This window comes from Struthio camelus, chromosome 20 (genome assembly GCF_040807025.1).
Source record: "Struthio camelus isolate bStrCam1 chromosome 20, bStrCam1.hap1, whole genome shotgun sequence".
NCBI lineage: Eukaryota > Metazoa > Chordata > Aves > Struthioniformes > Struthionidae > Struthio > Struthio camelus.
Window position 1 is genome coordinate 6,330,414 of NC_090961.1, and position 24,538 is coordinate 6,354,951.

Sequence of the window (24,538 nt, forward strand, 5' to 3'; positions counted from 1 at the left end):
CCTACGTGGCATATGAATATTTTAGCTTTGCTATGTATAGCACATCAGGTGGAAGGCTTTCAAAACACATATATTGTTTTCAGCCGCTGAAAACAAGCGATCCCCTTGGATCCCCCAAGTTATCCCACGACAAAAACACACCCGTAACCCCCGTGGCTGTCCGGGCACTGGCGCGGGTTGTGCGGTGGGGGGGGGGGGGCCCTCATCTCCCCCTTGCTTGTAAAAGGTGGAAAAATAAATCCTCCTATTTTTTTGAGCGGTTTTAAATATCCCCAGCTGTTTTCCAAACCTCCTCCCGGTACAAGGAAGGTGCTTATACCCCCCCCACACCGCCTTTTCGTTTCTCTTTTTTAATATCGTAGCTATCCCTCCTTTTAACATTTAAGAGGAAACAAGTTTAATATTCATGGCTGTTAATAGAGAAGGCCCATTATCGCCGCTCCATTGTTCTGAGCCCCGCACAATGCTGCTTGTATTTTCATGTGTATATTCCCAAAGTTCCTTCTGAGCGTTTAGTGAGCACTTTAATATTCATGGGTGTTAATAGAGAAGCCCTCAGTATATTGGCATATTGTTGGGAGGTGTACATATTGGTCTGACTTTGAATAGCCACAGTCCTCTTTTCTTTTGCTCTGTTTTGCAGGGTTGATGGGCCAGGAGTAAATGGGCATTTTTCCCCCCGTCTCCCCCTTACAGAGAGAACATCTTTATTCCAGTCCCAGACTTTCTGGTTTCCCATTCAGAACCCTCAGAAATAATGTCAGGCAGAAGAAAAGTGGAGCAAATCAATCTTTCATGGTCTTTTTGAGACCAATTTGACATCCATGGACTCTTCTTTTCTTTCACAGCCTACAAGGGGATGGTCAGGATCTGGACAAGGTTGGGGTCTGATGAGGGGAGACATGGGATCATAATGCAGCAAAGAGAGAAAAGAAAAGCAGAACAAGAAAAGATTGCAGGGATGGGGTGATGGAGGAAAAATGAGGGTGAATGACAGTGCAAGAAAGGAGATTAGAGCCCAGCAGCTGCTTTTTGGGGGGTGGGGGGTGGAGGGGGGAGCTCTCTCCCCTCTACCAGCCCTTCGCATGAATAGGATTTGAACAGAGCTGAGATTGATTTATAGTTATTGCAGTTGAACATTTATTGCTCTTAAAGAGTGGCGGGGAGAAAAGAGAGAAAAGGGGTTTGAAAAGCTCCTTTCTGTATTAAAGAGGTATCAAATGAAGACTGCTGAGATAATATACAGTGGCCAATGGGAATTTGATTTGCTTTAAAATTTAACTCTTTTGGGGCTGCAGCTGACGGACACATTTGGGAAGGGAGCCGGCCAGGCGCTGCCTCTGTGGGCACGCACGGAGCGCAGCTCGCCGCGGCCACCGCCGTGCGAGCGCAGGACCCGGCTGGCCCTCCCCCGGCCCGAAGAGGGGCATTAACCTGGTCGCTCAGCCAGCCCTTTCCTCAAACGGGTTAAAGTCAATATTCGTTTGTTTAACACCACAAACAGCCCGGGCTTATCACAAAAATTTCCAGGCAGCTCCTGTGCACGGTTTGGGAAGGGCTAAAGCAGTAAAATTATTATTATTATTATTATTATTATTATTATTATTATTACTACAACTTTTTTATCGGGGGGGGGAGTTGTGGATGCCAGGTCGGATGTGAGGCTATGAAATAACGGGAGCAGGGAAAAGCTCATTTTGGAGCTGAGTTTTCCTGCTCTGAAACTGGAGGTTTCTCCTCTCCGACAGCAGAAACGCGATCGCAGCCGAGTCCCCTCGGGCACAGAAAGGAGCCCATTGTTCAATAGGGAGAAATACATTTTTAGCGGTGATTGAAAGCTCCCCTCTCGTTTGAACTCTAGAAGAAAGTCCCTGGCAGGGAAGAGCATCCCCCCTCCCTCTGCCCCAACATCTGCTTGGAGCAATCCAGGCTCTAGGGCAGAGCCGGGCTCTGCCCCCTCCCAAAGTCATTAAAAAGATATTAGTTGAGCTGAGAAAAGTCCAGCGCAGCCCCCGATCCGGGGGCGCCGGGGGTGGTGGTGGTGGCGGCGGATCATTAAAGACGATTTCGGATTTGTCGCCTCTCGTACCTGGCAGGGCGACACGAGGGGTCTAGGCTGAAAAGCCCCCCCTCCCCGGCCGCCCCGCCGCGCGCTGCCGCGGTGCCCGGGGCCGCGGTGCCCGGAGCCGGCGCGGCCGGGGCGCGCCGACCCCATCGGCGGCTCGGGCGCCCCTCCGCGCACCGTGCGGAGCGGCGGCGGCGGCGGCGGCGGCGCGGGCCGGGCGGGGAGCCGAGCCGGCTCAGGTGCTCTGGCCGCCTCCTCCGCACCTCCGCGGGCTGCAAACGCCCCGGGAGCCGAGGGGGAGGCAGGCGGGAGGGATCATTGCAGCCCCGCGGGTGTCGGCGGAGCCGGGGCAGGAGGGATCATTGCACCCCTGCGGCTGCCGCAGGAGCCAGGCGCCTCCGAAGTTGCTAAATGTGTCATTTATTAAAGCTTTCAGGGGGCTTTTCTTTGGCGTTTGCTTGCAAACTCACAAAAGCCGAGCTGCTGTTTGGGGGTCTTTTCTGATGGAAAAAGGGCTCGGAGACCCCCGGCACAAAAGAAATCCTGGCAGTGCTTTCAATGGCCAGGACTCAATGAGGGGGACCCTGCGCGCAGCGGGCGGGGGCGAGGGGCCGCCCGGTGCTGCCTGAAAGGCAGGCCTGAATGTAATGGGGAGATCTGCGTTTATTTGTTGGGATCACATTTAATTAGCTTAGTACAACCCTTGAAAGACAAAGGGACCTCAATCTGGATCCAATCTGAAGCTCGTTTGGAGAGCGAGGGCTCCTGGAAAAGTCAAAAGAGAGAAAGGAGAAAGAAAGGGGAGGCTGGGAGAGAAAGGGGCTGGGGGCCCAGCCAGGTGACTGGCACGCGTGAAACAAGGGGGCCTTTTGGGCACAAGGCAGGACTCAAAAGGGAGGGAGGAAAATAGCCTCTTCCTCAGGTTTTACCTACTTAAACCCGCTGAAGGGGCTGGAGATGAAAAGCCTCAATAGGGGCTAAGGAGGCTGCAAAGCAAACAGCAGCGCTGGAGAGGAGGCTCCGGCCCTGCGGAGACAGCCGCTGCGGTACTCGGTTATGGGAATGCGCCCAAATGTTACCTGTGCCGGGCCTGCTCGCACAACGTCCCCGGGCCGGGGCCGGGGGCCCCTTCCTGCGCCCCAGAGCCGCCCCGGAGGAGGAAGCCTCGGGGCGAAGTGCTGCCCGCAGGCCCCCCGCCCCGGGGTCCCTTGCGTCTCCATCCATCCCCCGGCACCGGTGCAGCCGTGCTGCCCCGTCGCTCGGGCTGGGGGCGAGCGGTGCGGAGGGCGCAGCGGGACACGGCGGGGCCGGGCAGGGGAGCCGAGCCCAGGTTTTGGCCAGGCCTCGCGGGGCGCAGGAGGGGCCGGCGAGCGCGGGGAGCCCCCCGGCCTCGTCCCGGCTGGCTGCATCGCCGTAACCCGGGTGTTTCACGCGGGCCGACGGGCCGCAGCGCACCTGGGGCAGGAGGGAGGGTCTCCCCTTGGGCGTCCCCGTGGGGAGATCCCGGCCCTCGGCCCCTCCAGCCCGTCCACGTCCCCCCCGCCAGCCCCTCTGCTGCCCACTGGCGACCGGGCTGCACCGTTTCCCTCCTCTGCCTCCCACCCCCTCCCGCAGCAATGAAGGCCCAGCGGCCGTCTCCAAAGCGCTGCATCCGCGGGACAGAGCCAAACGCACCCTCGTGCCCCCGCGCAACCCCCCTGCCCTGCCTTCGCGCCCCCGCTCTCCTCCCGGGGAGCCGGGAGCGATGCGAGCGGCGTCGGGGCGTCCCTGGGCCGTGGCAGCCCCTCGGCCGGCACCCAGGGGTCCCGAGCGGGGGGGGGGGGGTCGGTCGGTCCTGGCCCTCCGGGCGCGCTCCCACGAGCTCGCTCCAAAAGGGAGCTTTAGGGCATTATTCACTCGGTGGGGGTCCGCGGCGCTGAGGAGAGACGCTGAGCGCTCTGCCCGCTGCTCTCCCTTTCTTTCTCGCCTTTTTTTTTTTTTATTTTTAAAAACAGTATTTCCAGGATTGTTTTGGCAAGAGGGTCACGGCGCCCAAAAGCAAACCGAGGAGGCAAAGCGGCCGCCCGCGTCGCAACGCTGACGCGGGCCTCGACACGAGGCGACGCGCTGGTGGCAACTTGCGGCGGTCACGCCTCGGCCGCCCGCGGGCACGACGCGGGGGTCAAACTGCCTGGAGCAGCCGGGCTGCCCCCCGGGCGCCCCAGTCCCAGGCCAGGCCGGGGGGGGGGGGGGGTCGGGGGCAGAGCCGCTCGCCCAGCCTCGTCGCCCCGCTCTTGGCACCCGGGGCGGGTGCGAAAGGTGCCACCTCCGGAGGTGACCTGGGGACGGGACGGTCACGTGCCACCGCCGCGTCTCCGGGCTCGGACGGGGGCCGGCACCTCTGCGCGGAGCCGCCAGCCCGGAGGTGTCCCCGCCGCCAGGTGCCCCCCCGGGGCGGCCGGCCGGAGGAGGCAGCCCCAGGCCTCCCGCGGCGCCCGGCCTTTGTTACCCCCGTTCTCTCCAAAACAAACAGAGCGGCGGCCCCCGCCTGCCCGCTGCAACGACCCCGCGGCGGCAAAGTTTACTATTCCCCGGGGAATGGCCCGTACAAGGATTCCTGCCGCTCGGTGCGGCTCTCCGGGGCAGGGCCGGCCAGTGAGTGACGGCTCGCACAAAGGGACGGGACCGTCTAATCCCCCGGGCCCACGGCACCTGCACCCCGGCCCGGCCGGGATTAGAGGGGGAGCCAGCCCGCCTCTGCAAAGATCAGAGGCTTCTTTCGAGCGGCCTTGAAATAGGATTTCCTCAAGTGATAAGGCGAAGGGTGGGAAGATAATCTCGGGGGGGGGCCTTCGGTACCTGCCGCGCCAGCCGGGATGCTCTTCGGCCGCCCCGGCGCGGTGCCAGCGCCCGCGGGTCCGGCCGCGTCCCCGGGGCTGCAAGGGGGGAACCTGCCTCCGGGCTCGGCGCCGGCCGCCCCATCCCCGGGCGCGCTCTGCCTCCCGCGACAGCCCCGGGGCGCTGCGCTACCGACAGCCAACCCAGGCGAAAGACTCCGGAGCCAGCGACGACCTCAGCCGAAGGCCAAGTCGCTCCTCGAGAGGGACAAAATACATACACGATGCCTGACACAGCACCCTGATACCTTTTTCGGCACAGGAACGGCACGAGAACCTGTAAGTCATGAGAAAACAAACCCTCTCCGTGTGCCGCACCTCTGCCAGCACGAGCGGCGTTGAAGAGCGCGGCGTGACTCGCTTTGGAAACGGGAAGCAGGTGTTTGGGCAGGACAAGAAGCAGCGCAGGTGAGACGCCGCCGACATCCACGTCGCCTTGAAAAGCCTCAAGACCGTGAACTCGCGCTTCGTACGGCTTACTGTAAACATACTGTTACTCTAATGCAATTAAATATTTAGTACTCGGGGGGGGGAGGAAAAAAAAAGTCTCAAGCCTGCTTGTCTCTTTCAATAATAATTTCGGTTTAACTTGCAACGTCCATAATGTAGTTTGTTCTCAAATCATGCAAAATTAAAGAAAGTCTTTCAGAATGCCTTGAAGTCTACCCTCTGCTCTCCAAATAGCATTTGCGTATTAAGGCACACTGAATATAGCGCACAGGAGAACAAGGGGGTAATCATTAACCTAACGAGGTTTAGCAAAGTTACAGTCGGTGCTTTTTAAGGCTGCTGCTCAGAGACGGCTTGCGGAAGGGCTGCAGTAAACGTCTGCTGAGAAACAGTCTCTGGGCCCAAGGAGGAAAGCAGCAGGTGACGCCTGGCCCAGGCGACGCAGCGGGAACCGGGGCGCGCGGAGACGCCTGCACCCCCTGCAGAAGACGCACCACCAAATACAACTGTTAGCTGCGTCTACGCTGGGGAGGAGGGAAAGCCATCGCGGGCCTGTGTTGAGGGCCAGAGGAGAAGGACTGGGCCTGAAGGAGGAGACGTGATTCATAAAAGGCAGGAGAAAAGCCCAAGCCAACGTGGCGGGGAAGGGGTCGGATGAAAGTGCCGCGTGTTTGGGGCTCGGGGACCTGCCGCCAGGGCCCTCACCCGGGATTTCCCTTAAACCCGGTTCCTCCCTCCCCGGACATCCAGCTTCAGAGGCAAAATATTTGCCCAAATTGAACGCCTGCTTGCGGAGCTCCGCTGCCCTCCCCGAGGACCGCCGGTCTTCCCCGCGAGGGAAGAGAGGGGTTAAAGCAGGGCGCCCCGAAACGCCAGGGCCGCTCCGCCGCCGCCCGGCAGCCCCCGAGGTCCCGTGAGGCCCCGCGAGACCGGCCGAGCGCCCGGGCTCCCCGCCAGCCCCCGCGCGGAGCCCCCGGCCCCGCGTGGTTCCTCTCTGCAACCTGCTGGAGGCCGCAGACTCGGCTCCAAGGCACCGCGGCAGCGTACGGGCCACAAAACGCAGCCGAGCCAGGAGGTGCGGAGTCACCTACAGCCCCCAAACGAAACACAACGTCCCCCGGACGGTCCTGGGACCGGCTCGAGGGAGAGCCGGGGCGGCAGCAGGGCCAGCAAGGCGGAGGTTGAGGAAGCCGGAGCTCACCAGCCCGTGCCCTCGCGGCCGAGGCGTCTCTTCAGCTCCCGGCCCCGCCGCTCTCGCCTCGCCTGCGGAAGCGGCTACAATAACAGAAACCTGTCACTGGACTTGGGACCGTTTCAAGCACTTTAGCCTCGCAGGACACCAGACTGCTGCTGAAAACCCAGCGTTGCAGGCACCATCTTAATGACAGGCCAAATTTCCAGGGCTTGCAAACTATTTCTTTTGCTGCCCCACCCCCTCAATAAAAGGTTGCATCAGAAAGAGATATTTCCATAATTTATAGTACGGGTATTTCACTGGGGAGACTCACTAATCTGTACTTACAGATACATTTAAGAAAATGCATCCTCCCACAATCCTGTGCCATTTACGACTATTGGCACAATCTGTAATACTCAGTCTTCAATTAAGGGACACCTTAGGGTTCATTATCACACAATTGCTCCCTGTGAACCATGCCAAATGCTGTTTTGGCACAGAGCTTGGAAGATGAATTAGAAGGAAGTCTTCTCGGTAATGCCCGCTCCCAATTCCCATCAGCAGCCTTTATGCCCTCCTCTAGCCATTTTTTTCCCCCCTCTCCCTTCTTTGCAAGTGGCTTTTACTATCCCATCTTTCAATGTCTCTCTTGATTCTCTGGAGGTATATTTAGAGATGCTACATCTCCTTTTCTTCCGGCTCTCAACATGCCTCCCAGTCCCTGCTTTGCAGATGGGATCTTCTTTCCTCCCTCCCTTCCCCCGTCCGTAAACTCTGCTACAGATGTCTGTCTGGGTGGGTTGGTGGCGGTGGATGAAGCTATTTCAAGTTGGAGCACAAAAGTCGTGTTTTAAAAGAAAGGGATCTTTAAAGTTGCTAGAACCGTCACCAAATTCAGCCTAGTACCAGCTAAGAGAAGCTACTGCTCCTTAACCTACCTGACACACGAGAAGCATCAGGCCTACACCCCTTTGCGCTTCTCCCCGTTTGAGCTGTCGGTGGTGGGCGCTAGTCTAAGGAGGGCTGGGGGACAAGTGCTAGTCAACATCTCCCACCGCAACGGGACAAAGTTGTGGAAGAGCAAGTTCAGGGTATTAAAACCAAGGTTTGCTGACTCCACAACAAGCACTGAAGTGTTTGTACAGCGGCAGATAAAGTCTCCATACCATTCTTGTTATTGAAAACTTCCCTTTATTAAAATAATCTTTCTGGCCCAAACAGCTACAGTTACAGCACCTTATTGTGGAAATCCTTAGTGTCACGGTGTCAGAAGACACTCTGATGTGACACCAATAGGGTGTCACTAGAATTAAGGCTCAGGTTGACGCAACGGAGTCATCCCAAACTAGTAACGTGACATAGTGAGCGCTAAGGCGACAGGATCTGCGAGTCTCCAGGCTGAGACAGCCGCTGCGCAGGCAGCGGGGACCTCGGGAAAGCAGAGAGTGAGCAAACCGAGTAAAACAGACTGGAAATACTTCACCCACAAGACACCTTGTGGAAATTTTATTATATAGAGTGTAAAATGCAACTGTCAGTCAAATAAAAAGAACACTTTTTTTTTAAAACACCATGCTCAACATTATCCAATTGCGTTTCTTTATAGTTAGACATTTCAAGCATAAGGAAAAATAAGGAAAGAACCCAAGAACAGTAACTTCAGTACATTTCAAAACGGAATGTCCCGCAGGTCAATTAAAAATGCAAGAAAAAATAGCTTCAATTCCGTTTTTCCTTTAAAAATACACTGTTATCTGTACAAGAAACTACAGTAAACATTGGAAATCATATTATCCCTTTTATTAAATCAAAATTATTTAGCGCATACTGTGGTTAATACTAGATTCATTTATTTCTCTAGGTAATTTGACAAATATTAGATAAGAAAATATTTAAAAGAAATGAAAAAGCAAAAAACACCTTGGAATTAAAAAATAGTTACTACCTTTTATATGGTTTTATGTTCCACAGTGTTTGTTAAAGGTACTAATAGCAGATTCATTTTAATATTAAAAATAACAGTATTTATATTTCTGAGAGCATAGAGGAAGGTTTTTTTGTTTTTTGTTTTTTTAAACAAGCTTGGAGGTCTTAGATACATAAATGCAACTAGCAATGGAGACATGAAAAAATGTATTGCTAAAAAAATTAACACGTTTTTATATTACCCCTTTAGAACTCTAGAAATTATACAAACCCTACAAAATGCCCCCCCATAACTTGCCTGACAGCAAAACAGTAACTGTCTCAATACAGAATTCACATAATTAATTACAATACATATCATAGTTCAGTTTTTAAAAAATGCAATAAAATCAAAGACAGCCAAGATACAAGAAATTAGAAGTAAAACATTTAATGAATTTACATATTTAAGAATATTTAAATACTGTTTAAAATTTTTTTTCTTTTTAGGATTTGTTACATACCACCTAAGACTTCCAAGCCACTCTTTCTGTTGCAACAGAAAAGATCAAAAATTAAAAAGGAAAAAACACACAAAAAACCACATGTTGAAATGTCACAGCTCTGGGGTGCGTTTTGGTGCCTGCAAATTCTCTGGCTTCTCTCCAAAAAGAATCCCGGAGTTTTTACAAATTTGGAAACAAAATTACCAGCATGTCCATAAGTTTAGTACATTACTAATTGTTCCTGATTCTTAGAAAAGTTCAGTATAGATTATCCTACAACTAGTGTTTCACAAACAAACAGAAAAGTCTTCATCAAAATGTTGCAAATCTAGAAACCTCTGTTACAAAAAGGTTTTCTTCCACAATGATTCCAAGGAAAAAAATTGCCACAAGGACCTTGTTCTACTGCTCCTAGAGAGAGAGAAAACGGAAAAGTTGCTCAGCGGCAGCAAATTCTTAAAGCTGTCTCACCCTCCCCCCCACGGGTCTCGTTCCCCGTTTGAGCGGAGCAGCGCATATACCTCAAAGGATGCTTCAAATCGCTGTCGAAGAGATCTCTGCCCTAATGCTCGCTATCCCTGAGCTCTCCTTCCAGGAGTTCATGACTTTTACTGAACAAGATCTCTCTTCTCTAGAGGGCCAGGCTTTAAGGGAGGAATGAAGAGAACTGCCTTTTATCACTGCTTCTAGGTCACACTTCACTGGCGCCCGCGGCAAGCGCCGATTCCTGCACCCGTCTCGCCCCACTCGACCCCCACGCCGGAGCGCGGCGGCGGGGAGCCTGGCAGGCTGCTGCCGTCCGAGGACGACAGCAGCGCGGGCTCCCCCGTGCCACCTGCTTTCAGGCCGAAAGCGTTAAATTTTTGCTCTGAGGGGTCGTAGTAAGAACACGACTGAGTCGGGAGAAGCATCCGATACCGAGGCACGCGTGTTGTTCTTTGTACATACTTTTTGCCAAATACACTTCAGCAAACCTGGCGCTTAGTAAAGCCCTGGTGGAAGGATCGGGATAAATCCCACACAATCCTCCACTGAAAAGTCAGAAAAATGAAGTGCAGGGCTTGAGTGACAGGTGAGGTGAGATCTGACTTGACGGCTGTTCAATTTGAATTATTTTTCAAGTAATTTTCCCCTCCCTTTCAGGCACAGTACTTGCCAGGCAAATGCACAGCTCCTAACCTAGCACAAAGCTTCCAAGAGAAAAGGCAGTCTGCACACATGGTCCAGGGTTGCATGATCTTTTTTTTAACACCTCCATGCTACCTTGACAGCATAGTTTCATGACTTTACTCAAGTTCCCAAAAGCCACAGAACAACCTGGGGCACATGAAAAAGGCCCCTGGGGTGGGGGAAGAGAAGTAAAAAAAATAAAACAAAACACAACCCACCCACCCTGTGCAGGGAATAAGACGCTCACACTGACACAATGCAACAGGGTGCAGTCAGCAAGTTTTCACTTCTGTTATTACTCCCTCAGCCACAAAACTCCCTTGGCCTCACCGCATGAGCCCAAAGTGGAATCTCCACCCCACCAGGGCAGGGCCAGCGCACCCAGATCCCCCAGGGAAACAGCTGTGGGATTCAGTGGAATAAAAATACAGACCTGGCTGTGGGCCTGAGCCTGCCCTAGTGTCTGCCCATAGTAGGCAGCCTGCTGTCTGTAATACTCTGCCCAAGCCATCGTGTAGTCCGGCTGGGAACTTGCCTGAGAAGCAGCACTGGCAGCATGACCTGGAGGAAAAGGAGGGAAAAAGGGAGAAATGAGCAATTCAGTAAGACAAAGCCCAGGCTTCGGACCTCCTTTTGTAAAGCTTAAGGAAAAGCCAGCCCCCTTCCAGCAGTTGCAGACATCTGAAAAAGCGATAGCAGCTATCTGCTGTTTGGATACGACAGCACAGGTTTTTAAGCTGGCTTGCAAGTCAGAAGCCAATAGCAGACGGAAAACATAAGAGACCATCCCCGCTGCTGCAGGGACATGGTCTGACAGCCTGCACTGTTCATCCTCAGCCTGAAGGCTCCAGCAGCACCGTGTCAAACACAAATCCAGAAGCTGGCATCACGCGCCTCTTAATGGCGTGGAAAGAGACAGTCCCATGCTTTTCCATGCACCTGTGTGCGGAGCTTCCCTACCCTCAGAACAACCCAGCTTCAGCTTTTGGGTTTCTGTCAGCATCAGTTCTTGTTATGTGTGAAAGTTTCCCCCAGGCAGGCCAACTGCCAGCGTAGACACGGAGTCTACCGCGGACCGCAGTTCAAGGAGAGCGCCTCTCCTGAGGTGCTACAGCGGGCAGCAAGACAGAGAGCTTTCAGTGAGAGAACTACATGCACCATCACCAACAGGAGGGGACCAAGGGGTGTTCGGAGAGGACTGGAAACTTGTAACAGCAGGGGATGGAGATGCAAGTCATTAGATTAGAGTTAACTCTGTTTGTAACAAGAGTTGACCCATCTCCAGTAACCCTGTTTCACTCACTCTGTTTTTTGTAATACTCCTCCCATGCTTTGCTGTAATCGGGATGGCTGTTCTGCTGCTGGCTCTGTTGGCCTGTGCAAAGATGACAACAAGGGGCATGTCAATATGGAACAGGTGACAGTTTCCAGCTAGCGACATCTTTCCACTAGACAGGCCCTGGCTCTAGCTCAATTGCCCAGACTCCACACTTCAGCTTCCACTTTTCTACAACATTCGGCACCGTCAGTTTGGGGAAGGCTGAGGAAAAGGTCAAGTTCCTGATTTCATCTCACCTGTGCTCTGTTACAGAGCAGTAAGCCATATCTCCCCCCTGCTGCGACCTGCTCAAGCCAAAGCACACTGGTTAGGAGCTGCCAGGTTTGCACATCAGCCTCCCCCCCTAGGCTGTCAGTCCGCTCACTTCTAGCTTGGGGACAGTGGGTTCGAAGACCTGACAGAACTTCGACCCCGACACGACTTCAGCCACAGAGCTGCCAAGGAAACTGCCATGCTTTGAGCTACCTCACCTCATTTTCAGGGGCTTGCACCCTTCGTCCCTGCTCTCGCCAAGGAGCCCCAGTGGGCAATGCCTATCCGTACAACACGCCCATGCACAGCCAGCACTATGCTAGTGTTAAAAGTATCGCCTGCCAGAGCACAGAGCTCTCGGGTAGCCAAACTGCTACCGGCTGCAATCGTTTTCCTCCGGAGCGAAAGGCAGCTGCGAATTCTGCACAAAGACCAAGCAGCTCAGCCAGCCCTCAGCGCTACCCTCCCAAGCACCTTCTGGTAAGGCATCCATGAAACACTTCCAACAGCCGTGACTGGCTCTGCATCGCAGTCTCTGGATTCCTGCACCACACTAAGCCAACTGGTGCCAATGCTTGCGCTCAAAGACCACGCTCCAGAGACGCCCTCAACTGCCACCGCCTGCCAAACAAACATCTCCTATGCAGACCCAGAAACCATTATCTTCACTTAGCACAGGCCCACTCTTTGAAACACTAAAATGCCTTCATTTCAGCATGTCTAAGTTTTGTTGCAGGGGACAGTCCCACGAGCTGGGTGCAGAAGCAGGAAGCCTGCGCTTCCCTTAAGTCAAAGTTAGAGCAAAGAGCCCTCAGCTAGGTATGCAGTAAACAACAACAAAAAAATCCTCTGAATAGGCAACACAGTAATTAGAAAACTGCGGAGAAAGCCAAGCACAGTGAAAGAGCAGAACGCACAGTGAAGGGGCTGAACACAAACCGTGACACACATGGAGGGCAGGCAAGGACAGGAGAGAAACATGGAAGAGAGCTCTCCCCAGCCCATCCAACCGTCTCCGTTCCACGTACAACCCTGCATTGCAACGCGGGCTGAAGGAGGGCTTTGAAGTGGGGGGAAGGGGGAACATAATACACTGCAAGTGTGAAGTGGGTGGAAGGAACAGGGCAGCAGTGTCCTGACCAGGGGCATAAAAGCGGGTTAAAAGACTTGACCAACGCTACAAGTCAGGACCTTTTCTGGCAGAGGTCAAGGCTGCCTCAACTGTCCACCTGCTAATGCCAACAAAGGACCTCCTTCAATGCCTTTTCTTCTAGGAGAATTACAGTCTGCAGCAGGCTGAAAGGACATGCAGCTAAATGCATTTCACAGCAAAATGTTTCCCCAGCCAGTTAATTTATTTAAGATGGGGGAAGTAATTAAAATCTAAATACATGTGTAGGGGTGGGGGTCTGCCCCTCCTCCCACATGGAGGGCACTCTCGAATCTGTCCCTAGGAAGTCTGTTTGGAGAGTGACTCAGCCAGCTCTTTGACAGGGCTAGCAAAGCCATGAAAAAAAAAAAAAAAAAACCACAGGCTGCAGCACTCGCTTTCGAACAGACAGGGAAGGGAACCTTCATAAGAACGTGTTCAAATTAAAACTTAAAGTGTAAAAACAGGTATTTACCTAATTTCTTATAATAATCCTCCCATGCCTTGGTGAACTCCACCTGGCCTGACTGGGTACCACTGTGATCTGCAGCAGAAGAAAGCAGTGAAGTCTGCTTAAAGCACAACATTATCTTGTCTGTCCTCTCTCCTTACCAAGACCGCTTTCAGAGTGTGCCTGGCTACAAACAGGAACATGGAGGATCCTAAGCGGACATGCAACTAGAGAGGCAACATTTTCCATCAGGTTCAACAGCAGAAATAAGATATCCGCTCCCAAAACATGGCCCTGTGGTACTAACCCCACACAGGGAAAGGATTACTGCGAGGCAGGATGTTTCACAGGTCTTGGGAGCCACCAGAAACCTGATGAATTAACTGCAAAGTAGTTGTCATTTTCATTTCTAAACACACAAGCTGCGCTATCAGTATCAGGGGATTTAAAGGACCTGTGCTTTTTATACCACCAGGCCCCAATGCCAGGAGGTTCGAGTTTGGGATCTGTTACAGTAAGGGAGATTTTCCCCAGGGGCTGGTGGGCAGGGTAAGAGGATGCTTAGGAGAGGTGATGAAGACGACGACAAGTTATTAAGGCGAGTTGCAAAGACACCTCTCAAGGCAAATAGCAAAGCACATTTCATAAGCATTTATTCAGCAAAGGCTTCATATGAAGACAAAAATACAGTGTACAATGGCAGAGGGGTGGCAGCTGGCTGGACAGGAGAATAGTCTTCATTCTAGAAACGCTGCATTTTTTCCTAGAGCTTTCCCTCCTGCACCCACTGCTCTCCTTGCACAGGAAAAAGCCCGCTTCCCAAAGCATAGAAAAGTCCAGCGCTCTTGGGAGTGCACAAAAAAGAATCTGAATAACAATTCTCCTGAAAAACAAGCTAATGGGAAAATACTTGTCTTCAGTGTCATATTATTCCACTCCTCTACTAAAAAGTCCTTTCGAGTCCACTGTTATTTTTTGCTGTTTTGAAAGTTCTACAGTTACTGACCACCTACAAATCTCCACAGCTCAACGGAAAACAATGTGCGAAAGCTGAGCATTTCCAGTTTTCTGATATGCATCATTTCATAAGCATTAAAATATGATTGGTTTCACAGAGGCATTGCTCCCTCAATGCTCCCTTTGTCTCAGGCACCTCAAACAGTGTGAATTTATATTGAAATTAATAATCTACTGTATTGCTAAACCAACCTTAGCACTTAAAGGCACCTATCATTAAAATTCTTTAAAACTAAAAACCCCTTTGTGGTACTCAGATTTAGTTTTCACAAGACCAGGCCACTAAAAAGAACCTACTGCCTGAAAGACTGTGATAGAAAAACGTCTCTTGGACACTACTACCTTCTCTGTCATATGAATTTTGAGATTACCAAGTAGACCGGGAACCTGCTCTGTTTTGGCAAACCCTTGCTCCGACTGTTCAAAGCACAGACAGAATGATGCTGTTACCAGTGTTACCAGCACCTATAACTTCAATTATCCTGAAAAGGGAAACTCTCCATTCCAACATGCTGAATTTTACTAAACAGGGTTTTGGGAGGGAATGACACTTCAAACCCTGAAGAATGAGAGTCAGTCTGACTCAGTGCCAGCAGCCTGAAGGGGAAGCCCCAGCACCAGGGGTGATCTGGGTTCAGCTTTTGAAGCCATGACATGTGTGCACTGCTACTGCTTTATCTATCTGAAAGCCAGTTATCCTGTTGGCTTCATTCCCAGTGGTTAGCACTATGCACGCTGATCAGTTTTCATCAACTCCCAAAAGGAGATAAGGGGACACTATTAGAGTTAGTGTGGACAAACCTGGATAAGAGCCAAAAGCTATCCTCTTCTCCATTTTCTGCTCCTACTTCCCAGTCTTTCCATCAGATTGGGAGTTGAACAGTGAGAAGAGCTCATAAGGGACATGTATATAGCAACAAGAATTGATAAGGTCAAAAAACAGAGAGATAGGGAGGAATCACCACCAGACATGGTGTGCCTGTTAGAGGCAAGTAGGGTAGGTGAGTGCTTGCCTGGAAAACCCTGGAGGGAGAGCGCCTGAGGCGGAAAGGATTTCGTTATGAGAGAAGACTGACTGAAAGGGCCAAGTTTCTACACAAAGAGAGCAGATACGAGCAGTTAAGTGCACAAAGAGGGGGTTACAGACAGTTTTCAACGGACTTTGGCTTGTTCTGAACTCATACGCCAGAGCACACCTGCATCCACCTCCTTTGCTCAGGAGCTCTTTCGGCTGTTTTCACACAAGTGGTCTCAGGGGAGGACCTGTGCTCAGTGGACACGAAGCAGGCATTGTGCAGAGAACACCAACACTTCTCAAACCCAGGGCTTAAACACTTACTTGGGACTTGCTGTCCAGGCTGCTGCCACGTCTGGTAGGTACTGCCCCAACCCTGCGTCATGAACGCCTGAGGACCACTACAGAGGACAAAGAGGCATACTGAAGTAGACAATAAAATACTTAACAGGTCACATGCACAAAGTCAGCTGCGGAAATGGAATTATTACTTATAGTCAGAAATTGCTGAGCAAACAGGTGAACACAGGAACAACAGAAAACATTGTGTAGGTGTGAATGCTAACTGTGCCACTGTTTGTCTGTTTGTCTTCCTGAAGCCAAAATCAGGACACATCATACTCAACAGCACTCCTTGTGCCCTTGTGCTGTATGCAATTCAGACCTCTTTCGGAATTTTGGAGACATCAGTTCCCACCTTTTAAAAAAACCACAATTTAGTATCTAAAATGCTTCCTGCAGTCAAGCTTAAAAGCTTCTGAAAGCTCAATCACAAGGCTCCACTTTTACCCCTTCAGAGCCCTCTACTCTTCTCTGAACGCTCCTATAGCTCCCAGCATTTGCCCGCAGCCCATCCCCAAAGAGACAGAGAAGCTTACTTTTGATGAGGTGTAGCAGGTGCTTGGCTGAACGGACTTTGACCAAATCCTCCAGGTCCACCCATGCTGGTACCCTGTCACAGAATCCACAAACATTTCAAGTCGAGTCTAAGCCCAGGGTGAGGGCAGCTAATGTGAGCAATAAGAAAGGGGAGAAGACAGCCTGGGACATGTTCCAATAAATCCCAGCTCCTGGAAGTGACTGACACTCCAAGGACAGAGTTCTCAGGACTGCCAGCACGCTCTTAGCTTCAAAAGCAATTCTGGCCAGCCCACAAAAGTGTTAATGGGACTTGGGCATAATTGGAAGTTTTGCTCCAAATAGCTTGGATCCCGGCTTCGGTATCAAGCCTTCTCTTCTCAGGTAATTCAGCATACAAGCTGCTTTTCAGTTTTATCATGCCTCGCTTCAGTATTTTCCTCATAGTCTTTTACCCAAGCCTCCCCCTTCAACAGTATTCCACCCTGACATCATTAAGCTTCAACACCACAGTGCTGCATTAAGTGGAAGATAAAAGTCATCCTGGATTTACTGGAGCAAGGAGTTTAGTGTTACTTTCAGGGTGATGGTGCCAGGATTGTGTAATTCTCAAGCAGTAACACCATTGTCTTCCCTTCAAAATCTCGTGTGACAGCCTTCTGATACCTTATTAAAGCTTTTCTTCTCCCTCATACAGCTGCACACTGCACTCGATTATGTCGGCAAACAGTCTGATGCTTCTGGGACCACAGCAAAGACTAATCTAATGGATGCTCGAAGGCCAAAGTTCAGAAGGACTGCTAACAGGCAAATGGTTTTGAAAGTAAATAACGTAAGCGTGTGCCATGCTTCAAGTCCAGGCCTACACGTACCTGTAAGCGAGAAGAGCACTTCTGAAAGAGACTAACATCAACAGAGAGGGAACTTACACCAACTTTCTCATCTATGAGATGTCTAGCAAGTTCAATCTGCTGGGGAACTCCTCTGATTGTGAATATTCGTACACCAGGGTCTGTGTTTGGAGGTGGGTTTCTCTGGAGCTCCACGTGAGCTCCTGACTGTTGATTTATGCTCTTGATGTTCTCACCACCTGAAGAAAAGAAAACCAAGACGTAAGAGCAGCTATTCAGCGTCTCTTTCCATATAGCATAACCAACATCAAAGTCAGGTTCTGGTAATGAAAATATAGTTTCAGAATCCTTCTGCCTGCCTCAAGAGAGGGAGGGTGGCGTTGGCAATACCATAGGAAGCTCCAGTTCCTTGGCTCACGCTGCTTCTTCCAGTTGCCTCATAAACACGACCTGAAATTGAGATGCAACCCTTTCCAGGGTCATGGATAATGCTGTTTTAAGAACATGCACAGACCCCTCGCGTGCACATTGCGAGGCTCCTCACAAGATGCAGGATGGCCGAGATATGTTTTGTGACAAATCAGAGGCAAGAACTGTGCTGACTGAATCCCAACTAACTCCAGTTCTTATGAACAGCTATTCACATTACTCAGGAAAAGAAAGTTATCTGCAACTGAAACATGCTTTTTCCTTCTTCCATGAGGCTTGTTTCTGTTGTTAGACCTTTCATTCCACAGAGGCAAAGAGCCACCAGCCACATACCTTATAGCTTAAGAACAAAGCTTAAGCTTTCTCACAACCACATACCGTTCAATAGCGTGCTCCCTTAAAGAAACCTCAGCTTACCGCATTTCCTATTCCCAATGCAACATAAGCATCCCTTCACACGACTGGAGCAGCGCAGGATTCCAAGCTGGCTTCCATTATTTCAGTTAGTTGTGCATGTAGTGAACGTATCTGGCTAGTTTGCCATCTGGATACACTGGAGCACAGGAGTGCTTCAAGCAGGATGCAGCAGGGCTAGCCACAGCGGATTTGATTTCCTGAAAACCTGTTAGGTCCCAGTCTCTTAATGAAATTTGCTCAACAAAAGCTTCAGCCAATGTTACAATGGTCCATTCTTCTTTTGGAATCTCACACAACTTACAGATCAGCTCCATTCAAGTGGAGAAATTACAGGGTGTCGGGAAAGAAGGGGTCTTAACAACTTTTAAGTCACAAACCTGGATGAAACCACGACCCAAAAAGAAATACTCCAAACAGGAAAGGGCAAAGGAAACTAACCAAAGGGGTTTTTTTACCCAAAAATAATCTCATCAATTTCCAGCTCTATACATACAACACAACTTCAAAACAAGCCATGGATGTTGTGGACACTTGCTCATTTCACTGTGAGGGACTCATGACCTTTTTAACATTTTAAAGCCTTTTTTGGGAAGGGAGAAGGAAAAGTGGCCCAAAGGCAATTAACTCTTGCCAATTCATCTTCAATTAAAAGATGAATTTTAGAGGATGCATTTAACAAAAGATAACTATGTCACATCTCTGGGCAGACAACAGGGATTGTACTGTGTAGCCAAGAGACAAGTCACTCATTTTCAGTAATGCATGGGAAAGCTGTAAGATGCAATTTTCAAAGCTAAGATTTTTTTATTACATCTAATGCTTGTCAGATGCAGATTTGTATCAAGTCCTGCTTTTACACATTGGGGAAAGATTTGAGTTGATAGCCACTTCATCAGATTAATGAAAACCTCAGGACCCTTTCAGCCACTTTGAAACATGCAGGAGTAGAACTTTCTCCCTGGGTGACATAAACATAAGTTGATTCTCTCACCTCAGATTAAGTTTCTCTTTCCACAAAAGGATTAAAACTTGAAGCATTCTTAAACTGGCAGTCAGGAGAATGTAGTTTTCAAACTATTTCCACATCTGTAGTTGTGGGGCTGTTTCCGTATCAGCTCCCTTCCTAGGTCACATCGCCAGGTTAAGTTAGTTTGCTCCTCAGGTTTGGTCAGAGGGCTGCATGCATCTACCTCCTTTACCAGGAATCTGCCCTTTTCTTCCTTATCCTCCTGTCTGGTACATGCCAAAGGGCTCCCTCCCATCCAAGCTATCTTAATTCAGCCTCTGGAGCATGCAAATGAAGTGACGCAGCCAAAACGATGCTGCACGGTGCCGGAAGGAGTTCACCTTCTCTCATAATGAGGTGACCCGCTCGGCACATGGTGGCTGTCTATAGACGCATTCAGCAGCCTGCTCCATTCTTCTACCTGATGGGGGGCAGAAGTGATCCAAGAGTGGCCCCCCAGCTGGACGTGAAATCGTAAAGCAATTAATCAACCCTGCTAAAAAGGCAGAGCTGACAAGAGCCAGGCCGGCCACGTTATCTGTCAATATTGCTGTATTTATCATGGAAATCCAGCGGGGGCCCAGAGAGGCTGCGGTCTTTTTCCAAGCACCACCAAACAGAGAAAGAGCTTGACATGTGTATGGCTCTCGTCTCCACCCTTCCTCAGAGTCTCTGAGAAAAGAAAAGCTGCACCTACCCACCCTCTAGAGGAAAAAGCTACACACACAATTTCCAGGGAGCCTTATCAGCTCATAAAGGCTGACACTCCGAAATCTGAGAAGAGATGCTCACAAGGAAAGAGCCCTGGATCTTCTGTAATCCAGGGCTGGAGCTGGGACAAACTTCTCCCCCTCCCCCTCCTCCTCTTCCCTCCTTCTAGAGTGGTGACAAGGAGCAGGAAACACAACAACAGTTACCTGGCTACATCCAATACCTTGTGTCAGGATGCCCGAGACATGGCTTGGGTGCTAAACACGGAGACCAGGGTATGTGTGCACAGAGGACTCGGCCAGATTTTACAAAGAAATGTAACAACAAAGCCCCGTCTCACGGGACAGGCGGGGAGAGGGACATTAACAGTTGGAAGCCACTCAGAAACTAAAGGGGGGGGGGAAGGGGATTAGTAACTTAAAAAAAAAAAAAAAGATTAACTCCCAAATTAATATCCCCTCTCATCTATACTGTCTCAGAGGCGGTAGCAGAGAAAAAGAGAAGAATCAGGCATCAGTGCCTTCCATTAATATATGGAAAGTGTGTTATTCCCCATCCTGGTCCAGACCCCAGAAGGCAACGCTACAGCCATCACTCACTTGACAAAAATTAATGCTGCAACAAACTAAGAGCATAGGCACTGTAAGAACAGTGATTGCAAGGTGATATTACAAGGCTACAAGCATTCAGATCAACATACCACTAGTAATTAGTCACTCCAGAGAGCTTCTGATCCGGCTGGATAAGAATCCTTGCTCTGCTGCTGTGGAAGCAAAGGTAAAAAGCTCCCCTCCACCCCCACAATGAGTCTGTGCCAGGCCTCGTACTCAAACGCGAGGCCATCCAGCTCCGCTACCTGCATTCATCTTTTCAGCACACAGTGCTCTCTGTAGTCACAAATGCTCCACTTCAGTGTGCTGCTGAACAACAAGTGACCTTTTCTGATCCTTTATTAAGGTTGACTAATGGATATAGCAATAAAGTTTCATTATAATTTGATTTTTCCATATACATAACTCACCTGTGGGCTTAAAATTTGCCTTGCTTGATCTTTGCCCAACTGGACTGTCCACTGAGATCAAACACAATCGCTCTGCAAATTCTGCATAATGGGGAGAACAGTTTTCTGTTTGGTGTGTGTGTGCTTTTTCAAACACAACATGAAAAGTGTTTTCAGGCTTGTGAACAGATTTTGGTAAAAGCGACATCTTAAACTGATTGCAAACACTCCTGACATGCCTTCTTCTCAGGCTTCTTTCCACTTCATCCAATGAGGCAGCAGTTTGGGATGTCATAAGGGTCCAGTCAGAGCGAAGACAACAAGTGAGATGCAGCAAGGTTGGGTGGCAGGGGGAAAAGGCTATAACACATTTCACTGCAAGCTTACACCTACCCAACAGGATGGCAAGAAACTAAATGTCACTGAAACGTGGCACAATGCCCTCAAGTCTCTGCCTCCTTTACCATTGTAGCTAATTTGTTCCTATTCTATTCACCTCACCTTAGCCGACAGTAAAAGCCAGCCGTGACTACTTAAATACTAGTTTAAGCATATGCCATTATTTCTGAAATAGGCAGGCACAAAAATAAAATACAACTCCTTTGATATGATGGTGTACTAACTCGGAAGCATCGCAACAATTTAGGCTCTCCTATTCCTGGCTCTAATGTGTCTAATGCCCTTAACTGATGTGCATCATGCTCTACAACGAATTGAGGCTAACGCTGATGCTCTGGTTTCAACGCTGCCCTGGAGGTGTACTGGTTTTTGAGAGGAAGGTCAGACACTTCCTTGTCCATCTCCTTAGCATGGCAGGATTCAATGGCTAAGGCAGCAAAGGGGCCTATGTGGCAGGGAACATTAGGTCTAAGCAAGATGAGGTGCCCAAGGCAGGCAGGGGCACCAGCCTGTCCTGTGACAGGCTCAGATATGCACAAATCTCACCACTTCGTTTTATTCATCAGACACTTCAGTTACGTACCTGCAAGTATCCACGGTTATTGCCACAATGAGAGACCTTCCATTTTATCACACAGCGCTCACACAAATCCAGTACTATGAAATGACTTCTGCTTGCCCCTGATAAACTGTCCTTTAAACCAATTCCCTATAAAAAAAGGATCCACAAACAACCCAGCCTTTTCTCAACCAGCTGCTTGTTATAACAAGTTTACTTGACAGCTCTGCATGAAGAGCCTCCCTTACTTATTGTGAACAAGGGCCTGGAGAGTACAATTACGAGGAGTGAGAGCATCACAAAGCAAACAACCACAAGCGTTTCTCGCTTACTCCTATGTTGCATTCACTGGCCACTAAATACCTGCACTTACGGAAAACTCAAAGGCCCACTGTCAGGCAACAAGAACGTGACCATCCTGAGATAGAAAGGTTGCAAGCTGTGGCATTCAGGGTCACTGGGACTTACCTTTGCCTATAACAAGGCCACACTTATCAGCTGGCACTGTGTAGGTTATTTCCTGCATGCCCCCAGGTGTCCCAACGCTCCAGTCCCCACGGCCACGACCTCTTCCCCGGGTGACAGCCAAACTTCCAAAGCCATCTCGTTCCTTGGAAGACAAAGGATTTGTATCAGTGTTTTTTTCCTGGCCCCAATGTACATTAAAAACAAAAAAAGCAAAGTAAGTTAAACTGCATCACAATCAATGGCACTAAATTAAGATATTCTTGGACTTCAGTTCCACGTTCAAGATTTTGAAGCAGTTTAAAGAAATGCCATTAATGCAGGTTACAGCTGCCTTCCTGACTCAGGAAGATATTTATATATTCTAAATGCACGCCGTGATATCTACTCAACAAACCTATGAACAAGCATCAGCTGCTAAAAGGACTTTTAGTTTGTGATGGGGCCTTTCCTTAGAGCAAACAATAGATCTTGGCACTGACACACACACAGAAGTTAGCTTTCAAACCCTTTCAAGTGTCATTCTTTAAAGAACTGCTGGAACTGCTTAGCTGAAATACACATTTTCCCAAAACTTCCAAAGAGAACTTTTAAGCTCAAAGACACTTAAAGGACACACCTGTTTTGGATAACAGATTTCTCCAAAAGCAAAGGCCATGGCCTGTCAGAGGCCATCATGAGAGGCCTGGAAATTTAACTCAGTGATTAAAAGATTTATGTAATCAAGTATTCAAACCACATCTCAGAGCAAAAAGAACTACCAAGATCTACCCTTCATGGACAAATTATGCCCAGGTATCTGGCCTGAAATGGTCTCTTAACATCTTTACCACCCCTAGTAAAAGGGGATACACAATCTCCTTCATGAATCTGCCCTCCTATTTCACTCATCTTCCTACTTCTTACCCTTGAACAATACAATATGTTGGTGTCTGTCTCAGAGCGCAGTAACCATATACACGGATGTCCTTCGCCCTCCCCTGCCTCCCACAACCACTAGACCAGAGGACTGAAGGCCATTCTGAGTCACCTACAGAAGTGTACATAAGACAAAATACATTATTTGGGGTCTGAAGCAGTGGCAGGGGAGGCACTGTCTGAGCACTGTTAATGCTCTGCTGCCCTGAGCATTAGTCAGCCACTTTGAGCCCAGCTTCCAGAGACTGCCTCATACTGGACTCCATTCCACAAGGTCACCGTTTCCAAAAAGCTCAAAAACAACAGCTCAACATGGGGGAAAACGTGGAGCCACAATGATGCCTTATAGTGCTGCCTGAGGAGACCTTCCATCGTTCAATCGGTCCATACCACACTAAAAAGCAAGTCTAGCAGCTCTGTTCTGGGCAATGACATGTACGGCCTGCCAGAGGGAAAATTTAACGCTGCTATTCTTCTGCAGATGGTGGCACCCATCCACACAGCCACGTACCCAGAGACTACATTCTCATGTAAGCATTGTTCTCCCAATAGCCCCCAGAACCCACCTGTGCCGTGAGAATAAGCTCATTGATGATGTGTGCTGCATGTTGACACCTATCAGGAAGACCCATGACCTGTGCGACTCTTTCAGGACTAATCCCATCATCTGTGAAGAGAGGTAGCAAAGACTAAATTAAAGTGAGAAAACATCCACCCACCAGCAAAGCTTCCTTCTAGCACTATCACTGCTAGCAGCATTTTCACATAATGCATCTACTCCGAGACCTCTCTTCCCTCCAACTTCAGACCCTCTTCTCTTTACTGAAAAGAGACAAAACCCAAAACCACATTTGCAGCAAGGACAGCATTCAAAAAACAACACTCTCAAATGTCAAAAAGCCATGAAAGAGATTGATATAATTTTAAGAGGACAAAGGCAGCTTTGATAGGTGATCAGACAGCCAAGGACCCAGAGAAAGTTACTTTGAATTAATCAACTCCTGATCCCCAAAGGCTTTAATGTCCTGAAGGAGAAATCTTTAACAAGAATTTTTTTGTTGTTTCAATAACCCAGTTTAATTATTTTGTTTATTCATACAGTTATCAGTCAAGACATTACTGTTGTGACATCTAATGTTTGCAAATGAGGTGTATATAATCTTATTCTCTGAAAAACACGAGGAAGTGCACGAGGAAGCAGCATGCCATATTTAAACAGGTTTGAGAAAGAGACACAATGCACCTTTAAATTAAGAAAGCCTAGCTGCTGTAACCTCGGAGTGGATTTGCTTTACCAATCCCAAATCAGAACACTGGTCAGAAAGTAAAGGCCCTCCATCCTCACACAAACCTGGTTTAAATTGAATCCTAACTCCAGCATCATTTTGAATCTTTTTGATCATTTCTCCATTTCTTCCTATCACAATTCCAACAGCAAACCTGGGCACAGAGACCTGATGGGAAAGGCAAAGCAGTATGAAAGCTCAGAGAACGAGACTGCATTACTCTGATTTTACAAGGAGATGCACTTAGCTATGAGGACAGGCCGTGT

General features: G+C 49.5%; 1 protein-coding gene across 6 annotated transcripts in view; it reads right to left on the reverse strand.

Annotated features, from left to right (window-relative positions):
- Positions 1–8,043: 8,043 nt before the first annotated feature.
- FUBP3 (far upstream element binding protein 3) overlaps positions 8,044–24,538 on the reverse strand; it is a 41,246-nt gene continuing 24,751 nt past the window's right edge. For 2 of the 6 annotated variants that reach the window (XM_068914399.1, XM_068914400.1), the window contains exons 11-19: positions 24,338–24,440; positions 23,553–23,653; positions 22,072–22,213; positions 17,161–17,321; positions 16,252–16,325; positions 15,698–15,774; positions 11,453–11,524; positions 10,583–10,710; positions 8,044–9,390 (exon numbers count right to left, since the gene is read on the reverse strand). In XM_068914399.1, the coding sequence (XP_068770500.1) occupies positions 9,382–9,390; positions 10,583–10,710; positions 11,453–11,524; positions 15,698–15,774; positions 16,252–16,325; positions 17,161–17,321; positions 22,072–22,213; positions 23,553–23,653; positions 24,338–24,440 (867 nt within the window). In that variant the 3' untranslated portion in view covers positions 8,044–9,381. Of the gene's footprint in view, positions 9,391–10,582; positions 10,711–11,452; positions 11,525–13,283; positions 13,435–15,697; positions 15,775–16,251; positions 16,326–17,160; positions 17,322–22,071; positions 22,214–23,552; positions 23,654–24,337; positions 24,441–24,538 lie in introns of those variants that run through there. The other 4 variants (XM_068914401.1, XM_068914402.1, XM_068914405.1 and 1 more) reach the window with 3 other exon arrangements.